This window comes from Oreochromis aureus, linkage group 15 (genome assembly GCF_013358895.1).
Source record: "Oreochromis aureus strain Israel breed Guangdong linkage group 15, ZZ_aureus, whole genome shotgun sequence".
Taxonomy (NCBI): Eukaryota; Metazoa; Chordata; class Actinopteri; order Cichliformes; family Cichlidae; genus Oreochromis; species Oreochromis aureus.
The window spans coordinates 32071331-32082513 of NC_052956.1; the positions used below are offsets into that span (position 1 = coordinate 32071331).

The 11183-nt window shown below is 38.7% G+C and overlaps 1 protein-coding gene across 2 annotated transcripts in view; it reads left to right on the plus strand.

Moving 5' to 3' along the window:
* Positions 1-11183, plus strand: part of bach2b (BTB and CNC homology 1, basic leucine zipper transcription factor 2b) — an 89975-nt gene that overhangs the window by 72023 nt on the left and 6769 nt on the right. For both annotated transcript variants that reach the window (XM_031741669.2, XM_039599090.1), the window contains one exon: positions 9149-9355. In XM_031741669.2, coding sequence (XP_031597529.1) covers positions 9149-9355 — 207 coding nt within the window. The remainder of the gene's footprint in view (positions 1-9148; positions 9356-11183) is intronic.

The following is an 11183-nucleotide window of genomic DNA, read 5'->3' on the forward strand; positions in this document are numbered from 1 at the left end:
TGGCTAGCAGGTCTCCTCATGGTACCTGCGTGTTGCTGACACCAAAGAAATCAAATCAATTTATATATAAAGAATACCGTACAAGGGAAGAAATCTTGTCTTTACATTTCATGCAGCAGTTAATTTACATGAAAATTACATGAAACATTTTACCTGCGACCCTGAATTGGAGAAGTGGAAGTGGATGGATGGACGCTTTCTTTAAAGATAATATTGACATGGACTGGTACTTATACAGCATTTTATCCTATACCTTATGCATTTTTTTTAACTTCCTACACACACACACGTTGGGGACACTTTTTTGTTGTATAGTATCTTGCCCATTCACATTTTGACCTGCAAAGTGTAACTGAACAAATCAGGGACCAAACCACTGAGCTCTCGATCAAATACGACAAATTGCTCTTCCTCCTGAGTCCCAGTCGTGCCCATGTAATTAATACGGACATTATTATTTCAGTCCAGATCACTACAACCAAAGAGATTTCTGGAAAAATAAACAACTCACACCAATGAAGAATTCTAATTTTAACTACTGATTGCATTTTAGTAGTGTGTAATGTTTCACGTTCACCTGTTAAAAGGGATTTTTTTCTTCCTACTGTCGTCATTGGCTTCATCATAGGAGGTAATGTAAATGTTGGGATTTTCCCATGTTTGGTCTTTACCCGAAAATATAAAGAACCTCGAGGTTACAGTTGTAATTTGGCACTATATGAATGAAATTGCATCGAATTGAATCAAATAGCTTAAATGGCAACATCTGTAGTTAGTGGAGACAAAAGGAAATGCAGTTTAATATTACAGGTCAGGCAGTAATTGTCCTCTTCTATCATTCTGTCATTGGCCAGGCACAGAGCTGGTTAACTCTCTAAGAAGTTGGAGGTGTTTATTCAAATGAAGAGCTTCAACATTGCAACATTAAAAAGTAAATTACCACATCCTGCTTTACACTGAAGGCACTGGCATGAGACTGATACTGATCTGCAGCAAATGGAGAAAAAAAAAACAGCAATTGTGTGGCAGTATTGTTAGGCTGACATAAGTACCCACCTCCTCATTGTAATTTTTTTTATTTATGTTTTTTTTGGTCTGCCTCATTTCACATCATTAAAAAGGCATTGAGTCATGTTCATCTTGCTGTTTTCATCTTCTGGATTGTTCATATTCAGAGAAGCAGACAGAGAGGGTGATGTCTCACTGAAGACAACACTATAAGCAGTCAGACAAATTTTAGTGCATGGTGTGCAAACACTCCAAATTTGTGAGAGAACTTGTCTCGTCTCTAATCGAAAGCATCACATAAATAATATTTGTATCCTGAATTTGAGACTGGAACATCAATTATTGTTTAACAGCACACGTCGCCCATGCCTTGCACCGCACCGCTGCTGATAACAGATGAGCCCTACTTTTCACTCTGTACCCCATTTCCAGCATAATGACCCAGAGAAGTAGACTAAGGGTGGGGAGGAGAGCTGCAAAGAAATGTAAATCCAGAACAGTTGGCTGTGAATTTATGACCATGGCTGAAGCGTACTCTGTCATCCCGGCTGTGCTGCTGAACTCGTTAGTGCAGTGGAGTGGTTATATTTATCCATCCCCTGTGTACTAGTGAGTAGTTGAGAAAGAAAGTATTACAAGGTCATGGCATCCCCTTCCCTCTTGTTCTTCTTTGCCTGTTTTGGCCAAAGATCCTATAGTAATCAGCACACGTTCCAAAGACATGAATGTCAGGTTAATTATTGATTCTACATACAAAGAACATAGAATAATTCACTAAATTGTTAAATTAGGCTTGTAGTTTAAATAGCTTGTGTGCCACATATAAATATTAGTCCGTTCCACATTATGGTACATAATCCTTCTAATCACAGACGAGGAGTCATCTTGCCCTTGGCTTTGTGTGAACCTGGCTGCTCCTGATGTTTCATAGGTCTGCCTGTTTTTTCTTTGAGGCTGGAGTTGTCGTGCCCTGGCGGAGCACACAGAGCTGAGTGTGGCCTTGAAAGCTTGCGTCATTATTTATTCATGTGTCTGCATGCAGATGTCGAGTCGAGATGAGGGTCCCTGGCAGCTCAGAGGGCTGTACCTCTAATGAGGAAACTCAAACCTTTTTCCTCTTCTAGAGACAGACTGAGATCTAAATTTGCTCTTCAGTGAGAAGTCATTTTGATTCTGTCATGGGTAGGCACAGTGCTTTATCCCCCTGAGTGCAGCGCTTGCACCAGGTGATGCCTCAGCCACCGCTGTACACAATCTGGTGGAGAAACAGAGCTGAGCCGTATCTGCCGTACCTCTGTCTGTAGTCATCTAAGTGTCCAGAGGTCTCAAGGGAGCATCTGCCGAGCTCAATCAGCCAAGTATAGTAGAAGCGTGGAGCTGCATCTCTCTCTAGTCTCTTCCTCCTTTGTTTGACTTTGTTCTTCCTGTGCTCCACTGAGGAAGCCACAGAGAGAGAAAGGGAAGGGGAGAGGAGAAAGGGAGAGCTGCAACTCCTCTCATCCCTGCCAAGCTCTCTGGCTGTCTTCCTCTGGCTCTTTGTTATGCCTCTTCTCTTTCCCTTACTGCCTAAAGCTACAGCTCTCTGGTGCAGACAGATACCACTGGGGTGGATCTGCCTGTGATATGCATATTGTAAGGTCTGCCATCACCTAAGAAAGAGAGGCTGCAGACTGAGAGAAAGGGAATAAACAGATACAACCTTGATATCTTGTCATATCAGGGACCAAGCTTCTGGTGGCTTTCTGGATTTGATTCTCCTGGCTTATTTAAAGATGTATTTAGCACATTAATTCTTTTGTTCTGCAGCATAAGAGGACTGCTGCTAAGTATTGCAGATACTCATGCACCCACAGTTCACCTGATACTGATTTAGATCAGGTTGACAAGTCACTGCCCCTCTCAATCTGTCAAACTGGCACACTTCCAGGTACTAGGGGACAGATGGAGGGGGATTCTTTTCTTGGATCACCTTTGCCCCATCTGCTGAGGATGTGCTGTGTGTTAAATATGAGGCACAGAGAGCTGAAATCTCACCAAGTCGCTTATTCTCAGGCGTGTGGAGTGGGGCTTTTTTGCCATCTTGTGGTCAGATTTAGAAACTGGCCTACAGCAAGCAAACCCAGAGAGAGAATCGCTTACCTGGTAGATTAATTCCAAAATTACTAGTAAATTAAAATGTAATCCTTCATTAATCTCGTAATGTGTAACGAAAACCAAGTTTCAGGATATTAATAAAGATTTTATTGTTAATTGTGGTGGGGTGTAAATTATGTTCAATTTTACAATTTTGAAACTGTTTTTTTTTATCATTAAAGAAAATAAACAGTGCAAATTTAGGAACTAAATTTACATTATTGTGTAGTTCTAAAATAATTAAACATTAAAAGCATCCTTCTGCATTTTTGTATTGTTTTTTTACTTTATTTTTATAAACTTTTTCAAAGAGAAAATAAACGTCAATCACATCAGTCAAATAACTATACAGAAGGTTTACGGTTCATTTGTGTCTGCCTTTGGTTTATTTATTTATTGTTCATTAGTTTTTTTGTTCGTTTGTTTGTTTGTTTTTGATATTCAGAGGGTTCTCATAAGTCATATCAAAAGACAAGTCTCTCAAGAGGGAAAGCCAATATTCTTATCCAGAAACTCATTGCCAGCCCCTAACTAGAAAGAGATGGTGATAGTATTCATAATGAACAAACAAGCAAAAGTTAGTTTTTTAAGTATTCTGTACCAGTCTGGCATGATATCCAAGTACTTTCACTTACTTGCAGTCTTAAGTCTCCTGAGGAAACAGTCAGGTGTTCCATGTCAACCTTAAACTATGTAATACTATACATTTAGGTGAAGAAATACTCATCGATCCATTTTTACTGGTAAACTGTGACAAATGCCACCCAATGGAATTATCATGCTTTTCTTTCAGCTTTTAAGTTATTGGATTCTTTCTACTAGATGCCTAAAGATGCTGCAGTGGAGATAGATAAGTTCTTGGAAGCTTTTATTTCCAGTCCCAATAAACACTGGAAAGGTATATTTATTTGACTTTGTTCTAAAAGCTTCACAATTAGGGTTACACCAGTGAGTCAAAATGCACAGCTGTGCTTCTCTGTGCTAATCCTCCATGCAAAGCATAGGCATCCCCTCTTTATCCGTATGTAGTTGTAATGCCTGAAATTTAATCCTTAATTTTTGCTCTTCCCAAATGAATGTTGAAAACAGCAGTCGCCTCAAGATGCTTAATATTCAAGGTAAAGACCCTACAATAACAGAGAGGACGCAATTGTCATTTCTCCTTTGTTTATTGCTGATAAACGGTTTATTAGCTGATCATGGTTAAAAAAAGAAATATTAGTGTAGGCAATGTATTCGTTTTTACCTCACAGCCATAAAAGGCTAATAAGTTATTGTTGTCATCCTACTGGGCGGGCAGCGTGGGCACCCAATTCTGTAAATGCAATGACCTGAGAACAATGTAACATCATCTATTATAAGTGCATCTACAAAAAGTCTTAGACATGTTCAATACTAAATAAATAAGAGTCAAAGGTAAGAGGTCAAGTTTTTTGAAAATCTTATGAATGTAATAACTCAAGGATTTTCAAATTGATACCATAGGTGCCTCTACTAAAACTCCTGGACACGTTCAAATCTCAGTGATCTTGACCTCAAGGTCAGAGTAAGTTTTCCGAAAACCTTGTGAGTGCGTTAACTTGAGAACAAGGTGACATAGAATCCTGAAATTAATACCATAGGAGGCTGAGGAGTAGCACTGGCAGTTGCTAGTATTTTTTTACAGTGGTTATGCATGTTTGTTGGTAGCATTATTGTTCAGTCCCTTTAATGTCAACTGTTAGGGCAGTATGACTGTATTCATAAATGATGACAAATTCTTCAAGTATTTGAATTTAAGGATTTATTGTTGCCTTTATATTTACAGTTCCCTTTTTTTGATGGTGACATTTTTGAGTATTATGTATATTTACTTCCATGTAGGATCCACATAGATCCGAGTAGACTTCTATCCAACTAATACATTAGAACTAATACATTTGGTAAAGTTTTATTAGGTTTAGTAATAGTGGAAAAAAATGTCATCAGCACATAAAAAGGTTTAATATTTATAATTTTTAACCATTATTCTTGTTCAACTCCCCAAGCAGTGCAAAAAAAGAGTGGGAGCCCTGTCAACACCCTCTTTAATTAAAGAACGATTGCTAGATTCCCACATATCTTCATTCTAGCCGTAGGTGATTTATATAAGGATTTTAAACAGTCAATCACCTGATCATTGAAGCCCAAAAAATTTGTAAAAATTTATAGGCATTGAAAACCATTCTCATCATCTAGTCTAACAACCACTGGCTTTTGTCTCTGAGCAATAAAAATCAGAACAGTGTATATTAAAAAACAACTGTTGGTTCCATCCGGGTCATGTGGTCTATGAAACCATGGGAAGTACAGCAGAAAATGTTGGCTATTCTCGTTCTTTCTTTGTGATCATGTTCTTTGACATTACATTACAATCTTCAAACCTTCTTGATTGGTGTGTCAGTTAGACACAGGGAGCACTCACTTAGTGTCTTTGTTTCTTTGAAATCCCTGTAACTTCTACTTGATGTGGCTCTATCAGCACTGGGGTGATGTCAAACCTGCTGTTTCCTAGGAGTGATATCTCAGTTTCCCTTTAGTTGTTGTTTACACGTTGCTCTTAATGCCTGGACAATCTGAAGGTACTCCCCTCTTTTTCATTTTTTCCTCCATTGGCTCAGGTGTGCCAATGTAAATGAAAAAAACACTGTAAGCCCTAGCATCTGGGAACGGAGTCCGTTTTCTTTAAGTGGTTTTTTTATGCTGGTATGAGTCTTTCTTTTCATGAGATTTGGTCAGGTACTCTTGATCCACAAACTTTCTTCTCCCATTTTGCAGAGTCTTGCCTTTTTTGCTATTCTTTGGTTTTATACTCAAGGAAATAGGCACAGACAGACAATGTGTGCCAGATATGTACTCCAGCATGTAGTTTTGGCAAAGATCTGGTATCTTCTGGCATCATTGGCATGCCTCTTTCTTTGCTTGCAGTTTGTTCTAGGGGTCACTTGGGGATTGTAGGTATTGCACTGTTGTTGGCAAGATGCAGTCTGCTGCTCATGAAGCATGATGATTTGGGCTGGCAACTTTAGTCCATTGACAGTAGTATTCTTGTACTGTAGGTTGAAATAGGGGTCTTTGTTGTCCTCTCTGGGTTTTGTGCAGATCCACTTTGTAGTTTAAACTGTCTTTTTAGCTGAAGCATTGGTCTGGGGGCTTTGTGGACTTGCTGTGACATTCTGAAAATCCAATGATTCTGCAAACTTCTCATGCCCTGTTGTCACTTCAAACAGTTTTTGGGAGGTCATGTCTGCCAAATACTCCCTTTATTTTGTGGACGAGAGCAGCTACGGCGACGTTATCTTTGGATTTTTCAATACCCAACATCTAGAAAAATATTATAAATAACTAAAGCTCAATGCTGAACATCGAGGATTCTGATTGTTTCTTTGGTTAAAGAAGCAATTGTTATTGCAACTAGATGAGGTCATGACCAAGAATGACCAAGCTAAGAGAAGAAGCACTGCTGATGGCTAACTAACTGGACATAGTGATAGTGGACAAGCAGAGGACCAGTGACAGATCTAACTATACCAAGTGATAGCAACATCAAGTTGCTCTAGTTTGGATCCCATCTGAGATCTCTTTAACATTGTCAGGGGAATGTGGATGTACTAATTTGGTGATTAAGAAAATGTATAAAATTTTGTTTTCTTGATTCTAATCTGTTGGAAAGTCCCTTTTACACTGCTGAAGCTGCAGTTCCTCAAACCCAGAAGACAGCAAGAAGACTTTGATCTGGGACAATCAAGCAAGCAACTTCCACAGCTACATTAATAGGCTAGGACACATCAACATTTAAAGTTTCAATGGATCCAGTTTAAAGTTTCAGAGCTTTTCTAAGTCATATTTCTAAGCCATCACCTTAGAAACAAACAGCAGCACAGAGGGTGCCCTTACTATTGATATAATTAACTTGAAATAAATTGTTATTGTAAGACCCTACAATAATACATACAGAGAAAAACCCAACAATCATATGACCCCCTATGAGGAAGCACTTTGGCAACAGTGGGAAGGAAAAACTCCCTTTTAACAGGAAGAAACCTCCAGCAGAACCAGGCTCAGGGAGGGGCGGCCATCTGCTGCGAACAGTTGGGGTGAGAGAAGGAAGACAGGATTAAAGACTGTGGAAGAGAGCCAGAGATTAATAACAAGTATGATTCAGTGATTCAGAGGTCTATTAACACATAGTGAGTGAGAACTATATGATTTAGCAAAAAGGAAGCAAAAAGTTTTAAACCTAATCTTAAAAGTAGAGATAGTGTCTGTCTCCTGAATCCAAACTGGAAGCTGGTTCCATATAAGAGGGGCCTGAAAACTGAAGGCTCTCCCTCCCATTCTACTTTTAAAATTCTAGGAACAACAAGTAAGCCTGCAGTGTGAGAGCGAAGTGCTCTAATGGGGTGATATGGTACTATCAGGTCATTAAGATAAGATGGGGCCTGATTATTTACAACCTTGTATGTGAGGAGCAAGATTTTGAATTCAATTCTGGATTTAACAGGGAGCCAATGAAGGGAAGCCAATACAGGAGAAATATGCTCTCTCTTTCTGGTCCCTGTCAGTACTCTTGCTGTGGCCTTTTGGATTAACTGAAGGCTTTTCAGGGAGTTTTTAGGATGATAGATGATCACAAATAAGACTGGTTTTTGAGTTTTCAAAGCTAAGCATCAGGCTTTCCAGTGAATTAAAAGTCTGTCTTGGTCTTTGGTTGATTAATAGGTTGGTGTGGAAAATTGCTGCCGCACCGCCCCCTCGGTCTGCGCATCAAGGTTTCTGATAGTTAGAATGACTTGGGGGTGTTGATTCATTTAAACTAACATAATCATCCTGCTGAAACAAGGTTTCTGTAAGGCAGAGTAAATCGATTTGTTGATCAATTATTAAGTCATGTACTAACAAAGACTTGGAAGAGAGAGACCTAATGTTTAATAATCCACATTTCACTGTTTTACTCTTTGGTGCAGATGTGGATACTGTATTGTTCTTTCTTTGTTTTGTTTTTCTTTCTTTTTTTTATGTTTAAATCATTTGTTGTTGTTGGTTTGTTTGTTTGTTTTTTTGTCTGTTTGGGAGCTGACACAGTCTTTAAGGGGATGGGGTTTGGAGGGATAACAGGAGGAAAGAAGCTGCAGAGAGGCGTGTAAGACTGCAACTTCCTGGTCCCAACTCTGGATAGTCACGTATTGGGGTTTAATAAATTTGGCCAGATTTGTAGAAATGAGAGCTGCTCCATCCAAAGTGATGGATGGATGCAGTCTCTCCTAACAAGACCAGGTTTCCTCCAGAAAGTTTCCCAATTATCAATAAAGCCCACATCGCTTTTTGGACACCACTCAAACAGCCAGCGATTTAAGGAGAACAAGCAGCTAAACATGTCACTCCTGGTCCGATTGGGGAGGAGATTTGCTAGAGCATTCATTTCTTCTCCTTTTTACAACAGTGTTGCATGTTTCTCTAAAAAATTTTATGTTGTTTATATATAATGTCTCTGTAGTAGATGACACTCATTAGGTTGGCTGCATAATATTCTTTCACAATTAATTTGTTTCAAACATTGCCCATATCCATTCATTTTATTCTTTTATCTTAGTTATTTATTTAATTGTGTAGTCATCAACATGTTTGCTTAGCAAGCAAAAGTTGCTGATTTGATTCCAGCCAGCGAGACAAATCCCCTTTGGAGTTTTATCAGTAATGGCATCCTGTGTAAAAACTCTCAAATCAAACATCTGTCGCAATGAAGCAGCTGAAAGTAACTTTTTTGTGCTTTTTCTTCCATTTTAGTTATTTGTTTAAAATGAGTTAATTAAAGTCTTAAAGTATTCAGTCAGTTTATAATAGTTTAAAATAGAACTGAATGTAGAACTAATGTTAAATAATTAGTTTGGTACATATCAGACTCCATATAACAGTAGGAAAGTCTTTGGTCTTAAAGCTGAAAAAATGCTTATCCTTTACACTGTTTTTATTTCCCTTATTTTGCCAGGTCAAGCTTCCTTTTCCTGTAGATCAAATCACAAATCTTCCAAGGAATGACTTCCAAATGCTGGTGAAAATGCACAAACTGACTTCAGAGCAACTTGAGTTTATTCATGACGTCAGGCGGCGGAGTAAGAATCGCATCGCAGCACAGCGTTGTCGCAAGAGGAAGCTCGACTGCATCCTCAACTTGGAGTGCGAGATCAGAAAGCTGGTGAGTGGATTGATTGTTCTAACACACTGTCATTAGCTGTCACCCAGTGAGAAGCTGCTCTCTTCTTTGGACACAGACTCGCCTTAGTCATAACCATTTCATTATCACCAATAACATTTTATTCCCCTCAGCACATTCAAACCATCATATTGCCCTCCAATGACTGTTCACTGGAGACCTAACCCTGCTGTACTCTCTCTGTGCAGTCAGATTGCAGTGGTCCCCCGTCTTCTTTCTGTGTTTATTTATTCTGATCCTTAAACTGATAGATCCTGCAAGGGATGCCTCTTCTACAGAAGCCATCCTTCTGGGTCTTCTAACAGCAATGTTTGTTGTGTTGACTTACTAACAAGAGAGAACACCCCCCAAAAAAAAGATGTTCCTAGGCACCCTCTTTTATACTTTTTTGTCCATTTGTCCTCTTTCTCTCTGGACATCCAGTCACGCTGTTTATATATAATCACCTGATGTCCAGCCACACCTTATCATCTTCTCCATCTCCAAACTAGGGCAAAGGTTACTTCATGAAAACCACTTTATCACATTTTCATCTTTTCTATGTTATTCTCAAATTTAAAGATTCTATTACATATGAGCATTCAGTCACATATCAATATAGTTCATGTTTCATTCAGTTTATGCAGTCTTCTCTTAGATTTCATTAGCTAATTCTTACATTGATTTTTACATATTCTCTTTTGATTCAAATACATTGTTCTCTTCAAAACTCCTTGTTTGCTGTTCACAATATACTCAGTACAATTTCTTTTATTAAATCATACATTCATTCAGACATTCTTGTAGATCAGTGGCTCTTTGGTGTCGCTCACTGCCATCCTACAGACACCCCAGATCAGTATTACGGAATGAAGTATAATTAACTATCAGCAAAATCACAGATGAATTATGGTTCTGTGTTCATCTATTGTGACACATAATACCATTTCTTGTGTTCAAAATCATGTAATGTAGCGGCACACAAACAGATCTATCTCCTGACATTGGACTCATCTCTGTGCTTGTCCTGCTTGACCTCAGTGCAGCGTTCGATACTATTGACCATAATATTCTATTAGAGCGATTAGAGCATGCTGGTATTAAAGGTACCAGACTGCAATGTTTGAATCATACCTATCTAACAGACATATTTTTTCATAGAAATAGAGCGTTATCTTTACACACTAAAATTAATGATAGACTTCCACACGGTTCTGTTAATGCTTCCCTTAAACTGTATCATTAGAAGGCGTAGCATACATTTTCTCTGCTATGCAGAGTATCTATCAACAAAGCCAGATAACGCACACGACGATCAACTTAATGACCTTTAATTTCCTGCATCTAAATTCAGATAAAACTGAGGTTATTGTACCTAAATATCTAACCAGATGCTTACTCTGGATGGCAGTATCTGGGCGTCCAGGAACACCGTGAGGAATCTTGGATTTGTTTGAGGATCAAAATAAAGAAACACAAAAAGAAGACTTTGAGGGGACCATATGGCTATGTCCTTCAGTGTGCATATTAAACAAATATGTAGGACTGCTTTCTTGTATTTTGGCAATATCTCTAAAATTAGAAACATCCTGTCTCAGAGTGTGTATTTGTTCTTCACTCATTCTGTGTTAGTACACTAATCTGCATTAAATCAGTGTTAACATTCCCAAGCCTGACTGGGAGCAGCCCAAAAGCCATGGTGAGTAGGGGTTGACTTAAGACACAGTCTTTCATTACTGTAGTTGTAGGTTTAAGTGACTGACTTTGACTGAGATTGTCATCTATTTGCCTTACTGAAACAGAAATCCTAAGAGAAGTGCTGGGCAAAAAT